Source organism: Bufo gargarizans, chromosome 9 (genome assembly GCF_014858855.1).
Source record: "Bufo gargarizans isolate SCDJY-AF-19 chromosome 9, ASM1485885v1, whole genome shotgun sequence".
Classification (NCBI taxonomy): Eukaryota; Metazoa; Chordata; class Amphibia; order Anura; family Bufonidae; genus Bufo; species Bufo gargarizans.
In genome coordinates, this window is record NC_058088.1 from 28705914 (window position 1) to 28724426 (window position 18513).

An 18513-nucleotide genomic window follows, 5' to 3' on the forward strand; every position below is an offset into this window, starting at 1 on the left:
TAAAGCAATGCTGCGGCACCTTGCACGGCTACTATGAAAAGTGTTTGCAAATACGAACCAATCCCCTAAAATGTTTCCATTGGTCAATTCCAAATAAAATAGAAAAAAAACTCCAAAATGCTCAGTGTGAACCCAACTCTTGTAGTCGCATTCATACTAACATCTGCTCAGGAATTTTGTCCTCTAAACTGGACGCAGCACCACCAACACAGAAAGGGTTGCAATTGTGTGTGTATGTACTATGTGAATTCATCACAGGTTGGGGTCATGCTGTACAACCCTCGTTACAATCCCTAAAGAAAGTCAAAAATTTCCTCTAGAACTGAGCCCACTGATTTTCAAGGCATAAAAAAAAGGTTATTTGCAGGATGTGGCTGAACTGGTTGCACAAGTGACAGTTTGTAGGGCGTGAGGTATTGGGAAGTATTCAGTGCATTAAAGGACTAACAGGTTCGACTTGTAGTCACAGTCTTATCTGTAATAGAGTTGTTCTGTTGACACAGGGCGTACCCATAAGGGGTGAGACTGATCCTCCCCTCCCTAGTGACACTGTCATTCACCTTGTCACTCTCTCTTCTTCTTCTTTCTTGCTCACCCCATGCTGCACTGCTGACAGTAGGACCCATCGCAGGTAAAGTACCATATACTGATACCGATAGGGTCTACTACCCTCTCACTGTGACCAACTAGACTTAGACGGTGTAATACCATTGAGTTGTGATTTTTACCTGTGCATACCTGAATTGTTGACAATGCTTATGTGTATGTTTCAGTTACATCACCCTAAAGTCACGTTAGATGGTAGAGATTTTTCACTCTCTAAACGAAAATTATGCCAGTGCTTAAAGTATGACCATGTCTAGCAAAGTATAGCTACAGGGCGAGTGCAAAGGTAGACAGCAAGGGCAGAACCATGATGATAAGCAAGTAAAACAGATAGGAGAACTTTGTGTCAATGAGTTTTGAATGTGATACTAAGAGGGTGCCAGATTTGTGATCTTTCTCCTAGGAGCTCTGCAGTAAAGATCCCCATGAATTTTTTTTCTACAGGTGATATAGTTCCGCTGACCAATTTCCATTATGGGTAATAAGGTGGTAAGGGATAACTTTGAATGGGTGTATACAGACCAACCGCATTCGGACAGAAGGAAAGAAATTTTGGGTGAGTACAGATTGCTAAACATGTCTGATGTATGAAGCTATGTTGATTTATTGATGTATATGTATCTTGCGCTTTATGATCATGCTTGGAAGCAGAACATAAAGTGGCATTTTGTTTTGCCCTCTACATACAAACGAGGTGTCCATTTTGTAGGCTGTCCTCCTTATTCCCAAGATACACTCCTTAATGATGTCACCACTTATTTGCTAGTTGAATAACTCAGCACTACGTAACCAACTAAGAAGGACTAACTCAATCAAATGACTTAGTGCTTAAAAAAAAGTTATATTTAGTTTATTATTACAAAGTTTCATAATCTCGGTCTGCATAAGCACAGTGAAACTTCTTTGCGACAGCCACCAGTGAAGTTGCATTGAAAAGTGGTCTTCTAGGGGGACAGGCTTCTCAACAAATCTGGCCTCGATGCTTAATATACTGTATGATGGAACAGAAGATTGGGCAATGGAAACCTGTTCTGGATACGGAAGTGGTCTTCTCGAGAAGTAGTCTTTTGGAGAGTTTTCACTCCACTACTGTTTCTGCCGTACTCCTTAAGTGTGGCAAAGTAAATTATGGATGATGTCACCGTCCTATGCTGGAAGTGAGGAACTCTCCAAAACTGGCATTGGGAGGGTGCGATGGACCAGCAAGAAAACAGGAGGGAAATATCTTTTTGAAGCTGAAATCTATAAAAATGTGGTTGGTAAAATGCCCAGGTCCTGGTACATTTATGCGAGGCACACAAATGATCTAGCTGCTGGGCAAATGCTTGTTTAGATGACTACTGTTCCTCCATAAACATGATCGCTGGGCTGCCACTCCCAGTGGTGGTTTATCTCCTGGGAGACAATGGATTAGTCATGTTGAAACTTAATTGGCTTGAATACTCTGTCCCACTGCCATCAGGGGACCATTGGGTTAGGGCTGTATTACACTGGTGAGGATCGGCCACATGATCTCTAACAAGCGTTTTGTGGGAACGCTCATAAGAATGATCTGATTCGCCAACTACCCGATAAACAAGCAACGGCAAGTAGTGAATCTGTATAGGGTTGTGCTATGGCATTAGTGATCGCTCCTCCCTATACTATGGAGGATTTACTGGTCCTATTTACTAATGTGGCTGCAGCTAGAATCTGTCTAAAAAGTGAGGGGGGTCTCCCTTATTTTTTCCGAAAGGGAGTGGGGCTTAGTGGAAGGAGAGTGGCTTTGCAGGAAAAGGACTGACCTACGACGCGACTTTTGCACCAAAACAGTGCCCCAATTCTGACATAAAATTCTGTTTCAACGTGAGCCAGCTAATAGTTGTTATAGAGTAAGACAAAAGTGTCTATCCCTGCCTGAGCCCCTGTTATAAATCTGGTGGAGGTCTATAGAGTCTGTATAAAGACCCCCATACACCTTAGTGTATTGTCACCCAAACCCTCATTGAACTTTGGGTTTGGCTGACAGTGTATTGTGTGTGGGGAAGTCCACCCTCACCCCCGACAGATGATGTTGGGGGAGAGAAGGATCGGGAGAATTGAATATTTTTCCCCGATTCTTTTGGAGATAAGCCACCTCCAGAACTGTCTGAAGCATCTTTCTCCCCCCTCTTTATTGAATATTTAGACATATTTGACCGAGGCGAACATGTATGGGGAAGTCGGGAGGGAATGGGATGATCGGCAACTATTGAATGTATGTGGCCACCTGAGGTTTAGGACATCTACAGGATTAGTAAATCTGCCCTACTCTTTACAGGACAGCAGATCTCTGTTTACACAGGACAATTATTTTTGGTGCCAACTGAAAGTTACAATCACCCAATTGTTTTCTCGTTTATCAGCTGATCGTCAGCACATTTACACGTCATATATCGGAAAAGAGTGTTTCAAGGAACGATCATGCCTGACAATCTCCATAGTCATCGGCCATGTAAAAAGACTTTAGCTGGTTGCTCAACTCACAGGTCAAGCAGCTGAGCCAGAGCAAGGAATGTTATCACAAAACTGATTATAACTCTCATTTTCCTATTTAACCAGTCCTTTAAAATAAATACACCACATCCCATCAAATCTAGATAATAACGAGTCCCAGAAGTTGGCTCTGTATGGGCTCTTTGTACCTGCCGCTCTGTATCAAAGGGTTAAAAAGAATCCATTTTAATTAAGACTTTTCTGCAAGTGACTAAACAATCTCCCGGGAATGAGGGCGATTATTTTGGTTCAGTAGTCCTCACCATCTTGAAATGCACTGGGAATTTGTACAATAATTAACCACAGAAAAGGTACTACAAATAGTATGTGGTGGCTCCCTCCAGAACATATACCGTAGATAACAATTTCCATAAATTATGTTCACGCAATGATCAAATCTAGGAAAAGTGAAAATATAAATAGTAAAAAAAATGCCGTTAAAATGCCAAATGTGAACCTGGCCTTACAAGGAGAAAGCAAATATCTCTTGTCGTTTCGAGAAAATGATTGGCGTGTGTGGGTAACGCTGTCCAGGTCCAGACTTGCTCAAGAACAAAAGGATTGAGAAAGTTACAAATAGGTCGTATCAATGTCAGCCCTACCGGAAGTGAATAAAACCTATTAATGTGTTGTTTTGTGACAATTATGGTCTACCATGTTTCTTAGATGTCCATAGTGTCCGGTTTAGTGAACTGTAGGAGATGCACCAGTACAGGGGCGGACTGGGAGCTTAAAGAGGACCTTTCATGGGATTATGGGTTACAAACTGGTATGCTTACCAGATGGAGCGGCCCCTACAGATTTACATACCCAAATTTGTCAGATGATTTGCCATTGTGCTGAAGGACTAGAGAGTCAGTTTTATTTTTAAAGTGTCTCCCTGGTCAGCCAGTTGAGTCTTTTATGTTGCTGGTGGCGTCATTCATATGAAGGACCATATGCAGATCGGTGGGGAACTGACACCCGGGACTCCCGCCGATCGGACGCTTGAGAAGGCTCCGGCGCTCACAGTAGCGCTGAGGCCTTGTCTCTGCTCACCAAGTACAGCGCTGTACATTGTATAGTGGCTGTACTTGGTATTGCAGCTAAGTTGCATTCACTTCAATGGGACTGAGCTGCGCCTAGGCCACGTGACCGATGAACGTGACGTCACATAACCTGCTAGCTGCAAGAGCCGGTGCCTTCTCAAACAGCTAATTGGAGTCGGAAGCCCACCAATAGGAGGATAGGTCTTCAGTATAAAAGTTGCAGACAGTCGCAACATGCCACAGTGGGACACCATAGACTATCATTATAAAAACCATTGCGGGACTTTTTGACGCACAAAAGTCACATGTCGCCCTAGCCTTAGGGCGTACTCACATGACTGACAATCGGTTACATTCATTCATCTAAATGGGGTTGTTCTGGCAACAAGCACATGGATTTCTGAAAGCCTCGTTCAGATGAATGGAACTGATTTTCTGTGGTCGAAATCTCGGTACAAAATCTGTCGAGTGTGAGGGCGCCATCAAGGGAAAATGAGTGGATAAAAGACCCAATTTTTTAAAAAAAAATATTGTAGAATGAAAAACAATGATTGCTGGTTGCTAGCATGTGTGGCTTCCTATGAGAACATTTTGTAGATCGTTTTGTATTGTTTATTCCAGTTATACCCAACCTGTGGCCCTCCAACTCCCAGCATGGCCAAACAGCCTACAGCAGGGCATGGTGGGAGTTGTAGTTTTACAACAGCTGGAGGGCCGCAGTTTGGGCATCCCTGGTTCATTTCAATTGAGGTTCCAATGCTAGTTCACCATGGGGCAGGTCTATTTTTGCACCAGTATCATTGTACAGAATGGTCTATTGATGCACTGGACAATTGTACGCGGGGAGATTCCAAAAAATGGCAGCAGACAACTCTAGGTATTATCTTGCTTCCCCCGGGGCGCAGAACGGACGGGTGTCATTAGTCGTCATGGAGTCACCAGGCCTCAAACAAAAGCTGTAATCAGTTGTTGTTATGGCAGGTGACGACTGCTAGTTTACACTTCACAGGTGTCATGGTGGACATTTGATATGACCCGTACAGAAATGTGAGCTGCCTTTGTTCATAGGATTGACACTGTATCAAGTTTACTGAATAACGTATTAAACACAAAGCAAATGATAGTAATTAAGTCATTACATTTTAATTACCTGTGTATACAATTACCTACTAATGAGCCCAATAAGAGTGGGTGCAGTCAGACGTAGGTTTTTGCTGGTGTTTTTTTGCACTTTTGTGTTTTTTGTTACTGATTTTTTATTGTCTTCCTGGTTTCTTTTCAAGAACACGGCACGCCAGAGCCCTTAGCGCCTTCTCTACAGGGGGACAACGGCATTAGGCTAGAGGGCAGACACAGGAACTTCACTAGTTCGCAAAGTTTGCAACTTTTTAAACACCACTTCACCTAAATCTAGGCACTAATGTGGTTTCTACTCCATCCTCGCCACTTTCTGAAAAGGGGACGTGATGGGGCAGACTACAAGTGGGGCTACGAAGAAAAAGAGAAGTTCCAGCATTAAGGATAAAAACCTAGATGTTTTCTTTATTCATAATGGTCACAATTCACATACATGGACAGCTTCTCCCTCCACCGCTAGGTTGACATGTTTCGGACTTGTTAGTCCGCACTCCTAACCTCATGTGTGAGCCAGCCACACAGCTGAAATAATCCCAGGATCTCAAACTGAGGCTGGAATTAACCCCTATGTGACCAGTGCACACATACTACATTTATTTTACCCCTTGTGCAAAAGTAAATATCAAAAGTCGTTAAAACCCACAAATTCATATAAATATATATATGAGTACTTGAATGGCTGCGATCCAACATAGCACTGGTTTAAACTTGCAAATATGTGTCTATATACATACGGTAATAAAACGCACTGTGTGAAACGGACCCTATCCACCCCGATCCCACATATGATGTTAACGTGGAACCAAAGTGGATATATATCCAAACCCACATGTGAACAAAAACAGTACTGCTGGATCTACCTATTAAGATTTTTTTTCTTTATAGCAAATACCACAAAGAAGTATAATTGGCTATGTTAAATTTTCCACAACAAACTTAAATAAACATATGTATTATTTTAGATTTATTAATGAATGTTGTTTATTTATTTCTTTATTTTTTTAGTCCTCAACTGCATGAAAAAATAAATAAAAGGGAGGGAATAACCCTAATTCTATCGTATTCACTCTCAAACCACTGGTGTGTACATTATTGTTATTAAATTATACTTGAGATTAACTACTCTTATATAATAATAATTATAATTACACCTTTTGTGGGCTAATCTCCCCTTACTAAAAGTTACTCAAACTATACTTGTGACATCCTAATATAAATACATCCATTTCTTTTTCAGAAGTAGGGCTATGTTGTTGTCATTTCTGCCATAAATGGGGTCTGAAACTATGCCAGTTATGAGCTGGCGTAGATTTCAGCTTGGACGCGCGGACTGCCGGAGGACACGCCGAATGTATGACCAGTCCTGCGCATTGTCATAAATTAGGTAGACCCTCTGGGGATATCAAAGACGGCACAAAACGTCGGTCTTTGATGAGTTCCCCCCGCTGTTTGCAAAATACGCCTGCAAAAATGCAGGTGGTCCAAGAAAAAATGCCCCCCCCCCAAAAAAAAATAATAATTTGCCACTTTAAAAATCATATCACCTTGCCGATCCCCGCTGTTGCGTTCTGATGGCGCGGCACTCCACTTCCTATTTTTATTTATTTATTTTACCCACTTTATTTATTTTAAAGCTCTCATGCTCAACACGGCATGGAGATGGCTGGAAATACCGCTAGGCCAATCACTAGCTGCAGCAGTGACCCGCCTCCACCAGCGATTGGCTGATCACCATCCCTAGCCACTTCCTGCCGTATCGAGAACAGGGAGTAGAGCGCAGCAAGGACCTGGGTAACGTTGGACCGGCAGCGGCAAGGAGCTTGGCAATGCCGCTGGATCGTTTAATTTTTTTAAATCATGTGCAGAACCCGGGAGAGGCTTTTGTAACGTGATGGAGTACCCCTTTAAATGACAAAGAAGACTTGGGGGAGGGGGTGGTGAAATAATGACATAATTAAGCTCATGTGGGGGGAAGGGGATCTTTATCTCTATGACTGGTCAAAGTACCTGCCTGAACGATTCTACATATTTACTTAGTTACTCCTCAACCGTGTGTCATAGCTGCACCTGACCCGCACCACGCCATGTGGCTATTGTTCTAGGTCCCGTAGTAAATGTCAGATATGATAGGAGCTGTGTGGGGTATGTATATGGCTGAGAGGTAACAGGATACAATTATATGGCTTAATTGCCAGTTCTTCATTCCAGCAGAGCAGTCGACTTCTGCCTCTATCTATTATCCTGATAAATATTAGCAAACTCGTGATATTAAGATGCCAGGTACAGTCACTCCCATTGATTGGCATCTTCTGTATCAAAGTCACTTATTAATGCGAGCACTTTTATGAGTGGAAAAAAACTTAATTCACTCCTAGGCGACTCCTAGGGTTGCGTCATCCATAGCAATTGATACCATTTCAGAGAAATATCCAAAAACCACCCAGGCAAAACCATAGCGTTGTTGCTGTAATTGCAAAAACCAGCGGCAGTAACCATGCAAGATGTGAACACAGCCTAATGGCTCATGCACACGAACTTATTTTCTTTCCGTGTCCGTTAAGTAGGTTTTTTTTGCGGACCGTATGCGGAACCATTGATTTCAATGGGTCCGCAAAAAAACGGAAGTTACTCCATGTGCATTCTGTTTCCATATGTCTGATCCACAAAGAGATAGAACATGTCCTATTCTTGTCCGCATAACCGACTAGGGTAAGACAGTTCTATTAGGGGCCAGCTGTTCTGTTCCGCAAAATACAGAATGCACACGGACGTCATCCGTATTTTTTGCGGATATGTGTTTTTGCGGACTGCAAAATACATACGGTCGTGTGCATGAGCTCTTAAAGGGGTTATCCGACCCCCCCCCCCCTATGCCCAGGGCCCTCACACACAAAGTTCTTACCTCGCTCCCCATCACCCGCGTCGCTTCTGAAGCCTGCACGGCCGCCGCTACATCTCCCCATTGCACGTATGAAAACATCAGGCGTCGGGGGTAGGGCAGCCGATAGCAGGCCGTCAGCCTCATCCACGTCATTGGCTGCCCCACCCCAGATGCAGTTTTTTTCATCCGCACGATGGGGAGATGCAGTGGCAACGACGCGGGTGACAGGGAGCCAGGTAAGTACATTGTGTGTGAGGGCATATGGGGGGGCATTTTGGGGGTCGCATAACCCCTTTAATAGGGTTGTCTAAGATAACTAAAAATCTCAGACAAGCCCTATAAAGGTTTAAAATAATTTAAAAAATTTAAGGCCTCGTTCACATTTCGGTGTCGGTGTCACGTCCGTAAAAAAAGCTTACGTTTTTCATCTGTGAAGATGTCCGTCAAGGATCCGTGGTTGGTCTGTGTGTCCGTTTTTACCATCCGCGTGTCATCTGTAATTCACTGATGTTGCTCAGCTGAAAATTAATTTCCAAAGAATCTCCTATCAGCCTTCAGTGAAAAAAGTCCCGTTCAGTATTCAGCGCAGGCAGGAAGCCAGCAGCCGCCGAGCGTCCTACCTTCACTGCGCCTGCGCCAAATACTGAACGGGACGGCGCAGGCGCAAGATTTTTGCAGTAGACACGGCCGGCGGGAGGAGAGCAGCGCTGCCCTGGCCCTGTCACTAAAGAGAAGAAGGGCGTGAAAAGAGGTGGGCAAACGAAGATCAATAAGAAAATTGATTTTTAGCCCAAGATAATGTCCCCAAAGAAGATATTTATTTTATGCACTTATTTAGCACTACTATATTGCACAGTGCTTTACAGACATTAGCATCAAGCCGTCCCCAATGGAGCTCACAATCTAAGTTCACTGTCAGTATGTGTAGTGTCCCACTTATGTGTGTATGGGCCACTCCAAATTACTATATGCCCTTTCACAGGGGCTGACACAGGCAGCAAAGGGCCCCTGTGCAAAGGATGTATCTCCCCCCCCCCCCTCCCCCAACCACACATACACATATAAACATATATGTGCAAATAAAAAACATCTTGTGAATACAGGGAGTGCAGAATTATTAGGCAAGTTGTATTTTTGAGGATTAATTTTATTATTGAACAACAACCATGTTCTCAATGAACCCCAAAAACTCATTAATATCAAAGCTGAATATTTTGGAAGTTGTTTTTAATTTGTTTTTAGTTTTAGCTATTTTAGGGGGATATCTGTGTGTGCAGGTGACTATTACTTTGCATAATTATTAGGCAACTTAACAAAAAACAAATATATACCCATTTCAATTATTTATTTTTACCAGTGAAACCAATATAACATCTCAACATTCACAAATATACATTTCTGACATTCAAAAACAAAACAAAAACAAATCAGTGACCAATATAGCCACCTTTCTTTGCAAGGACACTCAAAAGCCTGCCATCCATGGATTCTGTCAGTGTTTTGATCTGTTCACCATCAACATTGCGTGCAGCAGCAACCACAGCCTCCCAGACACTGTTCAGAGAGGTGTACTGTTTTCCCTCCTTGTAAATCTCACATTTGATGATGGACCACAGGTTCTCAATGGGGTTCAGATCAGGTGAACAAGGAGGCCATGTCATTAGATTTTCTTCTTTTATACCCTTTCTTGCCAGCCACGCTGTGGAGTACTTGAACGCGTGTGATGGAGCATTGTCCTGCATGAAAATCATGTTTTTCTTGAAGGATGCAGACTTCTTCCTGTACCACTGCTTGAAGAAGGTGTCTTCCAGAAACTGGCAGTAGGACTGGGAGTTGAGCTTGACTCCATCCTCAACCTGAAAAGGCCCCACAAGCTCATCTTTGATGATACCAGCCCAAACCAGTATCCCACCTCCACCTTGCTAGCATCTGAGTCGGACTGGAGCTCTCTGCCCTTTACCAATCCAGCCACGGGCCCATCCATCTGGCCCATCAAGACTCACTCTCATTTCATCAGTCCATAAAACCTTAGAAAAATCAGTCTTGAGATATTTCTTGGCCCAGTCTTGACGTTTCAGCTTGTGTGTCTTGTTCAGTGGTGGTCGTCTTTCAGCCTTTCTTACCTTGGCCATGTCTCTGAGTATTGCACACCTTGTGCTTTTGGGCACTCCAGTGATGTTGCAGCTCTGAAATATGGCCAAACTGGTGGCAAGTGGCATCTCGGCAGCTGCACGCTTGACTTTTCTCAGTTCATGGGCAGTTATTTTGCGCCTTGGTTTTTCCACACGCTTCTTGCGACCCTGTTGACTATTTTGAATGAAACGCTTGATTGTTCGATGATCACGCTTCAGAAGCTTTGCAATTTAAGAGTGCTGCATCCCTCTGCAAGATATCTCACTATTTTTGACTTTTCTGAGCCTGTCAAGTCCTTCTTTTGACCCATTTTGCCAAAGGAAAGGAAGTTGCCTAATAATTATGCACACCTGATATAGGGTGTTGATGTCATTAGACCACACCCCTTCTCATTACAGAGATGCACATCACCTAATATGCTTAATTGGTAGTAGGCTTCCGAGCCTATACAGCTTGGAGTAAGACAACATGCATAAAGAGGATGATGTGGTCAAAATACTCATTTGCCTAATAATTCTGCACTCCCTGTATGTGGACAATATGTATATATATTCTTTTCATACTAGGTCACGCCTCTAACTCTGCCCAAAGAATAACTATACACACCCAGTCCCCTTAATGACCCCCAAATAGTAATTATTCCCCCTTTATGCCAGTACATAGTAGTAATGGTCAGATATGTGCCCCCTTCACAGGAAGTTAAAAAAAATATACTCACCTAGTTCCGCATGATCACAGTTCAGCCACTGGCGCTCCACTACAGTAGCAGGATATAGTGTCACACATTGCTCTGCTGGTCTGTGTAGGAGGAGGAGCAGATTCCCCGCCGCACCGCTCCTCCTCATACACAGACCAGCAGTATGATGTGTGACACTACATCCTGCTGCTGCTGTGGTCCATATTTGGATTTGATGCTGCCCTAGACACTTTAGTGCCAGCTTTCTCCCCCCAATAAAGTCCATAGCTGATCGTAAAATACTCCCTAGGCCTTCAGCTATCCCTCAGGACTCCCTCATACACTTGGACAATTAAAGGACTGACCTGTTACATGTGCGCTTGGCAACTGAAGGCATCTGTGTTGGTCCCATGTTCTTATGTGCCCCCACTTAAATCCCCTTCTTCACCACCCTCCAACACATAGTCCCATATAAATAACATCACTCCTTACCCTCCAGTCTTCTAAAATATCTAGTCCTATGTAAATAACTACAGTCATCTCTCTCCAATCTTCTCCAACATATCTTTCTTATAGTCTTCTATAACATACAGTCCTATGTAACTGACACCCCTCCCCTCCCTTCAGCCCCTCTAACATACAGTCCCAGTTAAATAACATATTTCCCTCCCACATACAGGGAGGAGGTATAATGGTGAGAACCACATCTCCCAGCATTTCTCTGGCACTCACATTCATTCCATGGCATCACAGGTCTCCACTGCTGAGCGCTGCCTCTTTCTGCACTGGTCACATGACGGTGACCTCATCACAGGTCCTACCTCCACTTCCACTGCTGAAAAGATCACATGACTATGATGTCATCGAAGGTCCTTCAGCTATGGAGTGTAAACACAAACGGGCAGCAGATTAGCAGTAAGTGCTAACCAGTCTCCCAAACTCCGCCCCTCCCGACCTCCACACCAAGGTGCCCAGGTTACCCTGTTAGCAGAGGTAGGGAATGAAAAATATGATAACATAAAAAAATAAACGCCTCTGCTGGCACTGGGATGGGCCCCCTCCCTTGCTGGGCCCCTGTGCAGCTGAACCTGCTGCACAGGCGGTATGTCCGCCCCTGCCCTTTCATGTCATCTTGCACTAATCATTGTATTTTCCTTTGTCAATGCTGCTCAATTCCTATTACAGGCTGGTGAAATGCATTAACCACTACCAACACTAGAGGTCACTCTAACACCATTTATATAGGCCAGCCATAGGAAGTTAGAGTTAGTTAGATTAGGAGTGAGGAGTTAGGAGGAGAGGAGACAGACTTGCCCAGGAGGTAAGCTACTTGAACTTTTGGAATCCAGAAGCAGGATTTTGTAATCCTACATTGTAGAGTCAAGGCCAGGCACTACTTGAACTATAGTTCAGACAACCTTTTCAAAGAATGGAGCAGAGAGTTTGCCTGCCATGAGGTAGACCACATGCCTGAACACGTGTGCAATTGACAGCTAACCCTTCAGCTTCTCCCATATATATGCTTGCATGGCTTAACTTGGCCAAGCATACATATATATTGAATGGGGAGAGGGAAGAAAACTGCTGCTAGACACTTTTGGCAGCAGCTTATGTTCCCGAGAACAAAAAGATCAGGCAGTTGGCCAAACCCACCAAAAACGGCAGGTTCAGATGATAAAGATCTTACTTTTCCACTAAGATTTTAATCTCACCCCATAACTTTATCTTTTGCATTTGTCTTCTTTCGAATCACATAGCATTGAACATTCACCAATTATATTGTCACCTATTACAATGTATTGTTTGTTTTTTCCTTCAGCCAAATACCCAGAGATCAAGAATTTGATGGGACCAGACCCACAGCTTAAATGGACTGTCTCCTGCATGGTTCTTGTTCAGATTCTTTGCTGTTATCTTGTCAGTGATATCTCCTGGAAGTGGCTTTTCTTCTGGGCCTATACCTTTGGAGGTGTGATTAACCATTCATTGACTCTTGCTATTCATGACATTTCTCACAACATTGCTTTTGGTAACAAGTCAGCACGTTGGAATCGGTATTTTGGCATGTTTGCTAACCTCCCTATTGCAATGCCCTACTCAACGTCCTTCAAGAAATACCACATTGACCACCACCGGTATCTTGGGGGAGATGGCCTGGATGTGGATATCCCAACAGATTTTGAGGGGCATTTTTTCTGCACCCCCATACGCAAAATAATTTGGCTCATTATACAACCACTCCTCTATGTCTTACGCCCATTATATGTTAATCCTAAACCCATAACTCATATGGAGATTATCAATGCAATTGTTCAGTTTTCTTTTGACTTTTTGATCTACTCATTGTGGGGATTAAAGCCTATCGTGTACTTACTGGGTGGATCCATTTTGTCAATGGGTTTCCATCCAATATCTGGACATTTTATTGCTGAGCACTACATGTTTTTAAAGGGCTATGAAACCTATTCTTACTATGGACCACTCAACCTCTTAACCTTCAATGTTGGCTACCACATGGAACATCATGATTTTCCAAGTATACCTGGCAGCAAGCTTCCAGAGGTAAGACTACATCCATTACATATCTGTTTTTTAGGTCAGAAAGCCACCGTACACATTAAATAGTTATCCAGCAATGCCAAAATCTGCAGGTTTGGCTGACGTTAATCTAAAATATATGGCCAACTTTGTTGGTGTATCTTTTTGAGACACTTTGGGATCATTTATTATGACCCGCTGTAAAAAAAAAAAAAAAAAAAAAAAAAAAAATAACTATTGTTGTAAAGAAGTCACAAAACTTGGTTTGCAACTTTTTGAATGCCATTGTGCCTAATTTTAGGCAGAAATAGTGTTTCTATGCTTCCATCTCCATTTTATGAAAAAGGTGACTGGTATAGGCAGAACCATCAGTTCTGGCACATTCACTACCATTTTCACCAGTGGCATAAATGACGACTGAAATCTACTCCAGCTAGATGCTGGGGTAGATTTCAGTGTTGGCGCATGATCCACCTGATGATACATCTAATCAGGGGTGGCTCTAAACTTTGTGAGGCCTTAGGCGAAACTCGAACATGAGGCCCCTACGAACACAAGATATTCTCTATCCACAGTATAGGAGATAAGATGTCTGATCGTGGGGATGGGGGTGCGCCCCGATCTGCTGCCCAGCGCCCAGAACGCCGGCTCTGCTAGGCTTCAGAGCAGCACGCCCCCTCCATTCCTCTCTATAGGAGAGACAGAGATACAGCATTCGTTTTTCTCCAACTCTCTCAAAGAGATACATGGAGGGGGCATTGTCACGCCCATGTTCATGGTCGTGACTCCTTGGGAGCCGCATGCAGTTGCCCGCGGTCTGGGTGTTGTGTCAACCGCAGCTGGGGGAACTTAGTTGTTGGCCTCAAGTGCGGTTGCCGCGGACAACAGGTATGCGTGCGGTTGCCTTTGGTTATGTGTTTGTGTTTGTATGCACTTTCTATGTCTGGTGTGCACGGGGTTTATGTATGTGTGCTCTGTGACACTTCCATTCGCCTGTGGCTGCCCGTAGCAACATGTTGTTTTGCTTACATGTGTTGGCAGTGTCTCGGCCTTCTGGCCGACTCCCAGGACACGGTTGCCACGCATGTCGTTGACGCCGGTAACAGCTGCAGTGTGATAGTTGTTTGTGCACTTCCCCTTTTTAGTGGCTTCACTACCCTGTTTGGTGATGGAAGGGTTAACTCCCTTCCCACAGTGTGTCTGTGTGGGTGTGGCCACTTTGGGCAATAAAGCCTCTGTGGAGACCTGAAGCTGAGGGGTTCTTCAGCCATGGTTTGCTGGAGACAGCCTTCTGGTTATTCACCATCTCTCCAGTGAGGGCCACCCTTGTGGTCATAACTCTTGTTTTATGTTATGAAGATGTGTTTGTGTTATGCTTGTTTATTGCACTTTATGGTCCTGGGTTCCTGTGTGATGTGTGTTGTGTGCTGTGTCCCTTGTTGTGGACAGCAGCACTTGCACATAGGTTCCAGGCTTAGTGTCTGTGGCAGGTGAGTGTTGTGTTTGTGGCATGTACCTGCCATTGCCATGTTGTATATGTTCCCCCTCCTTTTGCAGCTTGGCCACTTTAGACTCCGGTTTCTCCGCGTCCAGGATTAGTAGGGATCCGAGGTTCCGGAGCATGAGCCCTTCTACCATCAAGGTCAGCTCATGCAACTAGGAGTTAGGGTCAGATTAGGGAAGCTCTAGGAGGTGACCTGCTTCCTAATTCTGTCTTCCTGGTCGAGCAGTGACTACCATCATATGGCATCGCACGGCTGAGGGTTTTCCCCCATCCTCAGCTGTGACAGGCTTGTTGTCAACACAGTACAGGGCTTATATTCACATTGCATATTAACACTCTGCATTAACCCTGGCTATACTGAGATGTCACAGTGCATATTAACCCTGTACTGTGATGTCACATTGTATATTAACCCTGGGCTGGCTGTACTGTATGTGACATCACTGTGCATATTAACCCTGCACTGTAACTAACAGTACAGGGTTAACATGCACAGTGAGTGACATGACAGTACAGGGTATACTGGAGTGGGCACTGGGCAAGGCGGCATTCACTGGTCGGGCACCACTGTCTGTCTGTGGGCGGCAGCCAGACACGGACTGAGGTGAGGGCCCTGGCTCCTTCTTCTTCTCCCCTGCGTGGCTGCGAAGCGCTCTAGGGGCAGGGCTGGCAATGTTCAGAAGACGTGCCTGTGCGCAGGGGCGGACTGAGAACCCTCAGGGCCCCCGGGCAAAATAGATCAAGGGACCACCCATGTTTCACCTCCAGACACGCCCATGTTCTGCCTCCAGCCACGCCCATATCCCACCTCCACCCTGCGGTCGCACCGCGATCGTTGCGCCCCTGATATCATCACTACAGAAATACAGCGCCCCATACCTCTTACATCCAGTGACGTCTCCTTTGATGTAGATGTTCTCTGTCCTCATCTTCTCCTTTCAGACCAGACCACCATTTTGTTGCCATTTTCCGTCTCTGCAGTTTGACAACAAAAAAAAATCTTAGTTTACAACTTTGCCATCATCCTCCCATCTTCTGGACAAATCATCCTACTACCCCCAATACTGTGCCGCTGTGCTCCCCAATACTATACTGCAGAAACAGATGATACCCCTGATAATACTAGTACCACACAGAGCCCCCCATGTAAAATACCCCTTCTTTGTGGCCTCAGTAGAAGCCCCCATAGTGCCCCATAATAATGTGCCAGTAACAAGTGCCTCTCTCCCCCCCATGCGCCAGTAACAAGTGCCTCTCCCCCCCATGTGCCAGTAACAAGTGCTTCTCCTCCCCATGTGCCAGTAACAAGTGCCTCTCTTCCCCCCCACGTGCCAGTATCAAGTGCCCCCCCCCCACATGCCAGTATCAAGTGCCCCCCATGTGCCAGTATCAAGTGCCTCTCTCCTTCCCCCCATATGCCAGTATCAAGTGCCCCCCATGTGCCAGTATCAAGTGCCTCTCTCCTTCCCCACCCCCATATGCCAGTATGAAGTGCCTCTCTCCTCCCCCCATGTGCCAGTATCAAGTGCCTCCCCCCATGTGCGAGTATCAAGTGCCCCTCTCCTTCCCCCCCATGTGCCAGTATCAAGTGCCTCTCTCCTTCCCCCCATATGCCAGTATCAAGTGCCCCCCATGTGCCAGTATCAAGTGCCTCTCTCCTTCCCCACCCCCATATGCCAGTATGAAGTGCCTCTCTCCTCCCCCCATGTGCGAGTATCAAGTGCCCCTCTCCTTCCCCCCCATGTGCCAGTATCAAGTGCCTCTCTCCTTCTCCCCCCCCCCCCCTCCATGTGCCAGTAACAGATAGTCCGGAAAAAACAAACACTTTTACTTACCTCCGCTGCAATGCAGGCCTCTTCCGGCATGTATCCCACGCCGTACGGTTTAGGCGGCGCGATTACATCATCACGCTGAATGAACTGGCATCCGATAGGCTGCGGACCTTGTACCGGCAGCCTATCAGAGGAACAGGGAAGGGAGACACCTCTCCCTCCCCTGCCCCACAGCACAGCCATCTGTATCGCTGTCCTGAGGACGGTGATACAGATGACTATGGAGATGAACGCTTCCACAATGGAAGCGTTCATCTCCCTGTGACCTGCCGCCGCCACGGGTCCCCTTCCCTGCCGGGCCCTCGGACCACATCCGAAGTGCCCGATCGCTCAGTCCGCCCCTGCAGCGGAAGCCAATAATTGTACTAGTGGCTATGTCGGGTGGGAGCCAGAGAGAGGCCCCCACCAGTGCGAAGCCGTAGGCGGCGGCGTAAGTGGCCTATTGGAAGAGCCGCCTCTGCATCTAATTAATGATGAGGCCTGTGCATCCTTCAGCAGCAAGGGGGATATCAAAGACCATTGTAGAACATGAGTCTTTGAAAGATGACTTTCTTAAGGTGGATTTACAGGAGCCAAATATCGGGCAGATTATTGGGTACAATCATTCCCGACAATCTGTCCTTGTAGATGTGCCACCGATTACCTGATGAATGAACAAAACAGTCGTTCATCAGATGATCCTGTCGTTCGTGCAGGCACCACCAATCATCTTTTCTGGACAACAGATTGTGCTGTCTAAACAGCGATCTGCCGCCCAGAAACAATAATTCTGTATGGGGTTGAGGGATCACTCTTCCTCATACTCTGGAGGAGATCACTGCATGTAAATGGCCAGGAAGCCATGAGGCTCCTGTTCCCACCGCAGTATTCAACTGTATCACCTTCCAGATAATTCAGGTCATCTGTGGTACCCAGCTGGGTACATAAGTACCTGATGCTCCCATTAATGTTAAGAGCATCAGATTGTTACATACTCTGCAGCCTGAGGAGGGCTGTAGTGGCCACCATGGGTATCGGCCCACCAGGAAATTTCCCTGTAGGGTCTATGTCTAGTCCTTCCCTGGCTACAGAAGGACAATATTTCCTGTTTAATTTTCAATAGTATAGCACCGCAAAATGAAAAACAGCCAAAAATTCTAAAACAAAATGGCTTTCGATGGATATTGAATTTTCATGGAATTGATGAAAAGTAGCTTTGCTTGGGCAATATGTAGGACATCTGAGAATCAGCTCAGTAGAGCTTAGAGGAGTCTAAGACCCCTTTCACATGAGTGAGTATTCCGCGAACACATTGTGCCCTAGGGTGTTTCATTTTTCCAAAGATGTGATTTTCATATGACTTTGCTTACGCCCCGAGTCTCAGTGATGTAAAAAATATATATGCCATATTTCAAGAAGATTGTATAATATTGAGGGGTTGCACACATTGATAACTTTTATTACTACTCTCACTCCTGTACCTAGGAGGTTGGACTAAAAATGACTTCAGTTTTAGGATCCCGGGGCTCTGCATCAAGCAAAGTGGATGGCAAAGGCAATATATGCACTTAAAATTGCCCTCTTTACTAAACAGTTGAATATTCCTCAACGAGAATTGAAAAGAATGAAACAGGTTGCACATTTTGTCAGCCTCATATATGTTCACTTTTTGCACGAGGCAATTG

The 18513-nt window shown here is 45.0% G+C and overlaps 1 protein-coding gene across 1 annotated transcript in view; it reads left to right on the top strand.

The window, feature by feature from the left end:
• Positions 1–474: 474 nt before the first annotated feature.
• LOC122946522 (sphingolipid delta(4)-desaturase/C4-monooxygenase DES2-like) overlaps positions 475–18513 on the top strand; it is a 28779-nt gene continuing 10740 nt past the window's right edge. The window contains exons 1-3 of the mRNA XM_044306220.1: positions 475–631; positions 1051–1162; positions 12795–13537. Of these exons, the coding sequence (XP_044162155.1) occupies positions 1081–1162; positions 12795–13537 (825 nt within the window). The 5' untranslated portion in view covers positions 475–631; positions 1051–1080. The remainder of the gene's footprint in view (positions 632–1050; positions 1163–12794; positions 13538–18513) is intronic.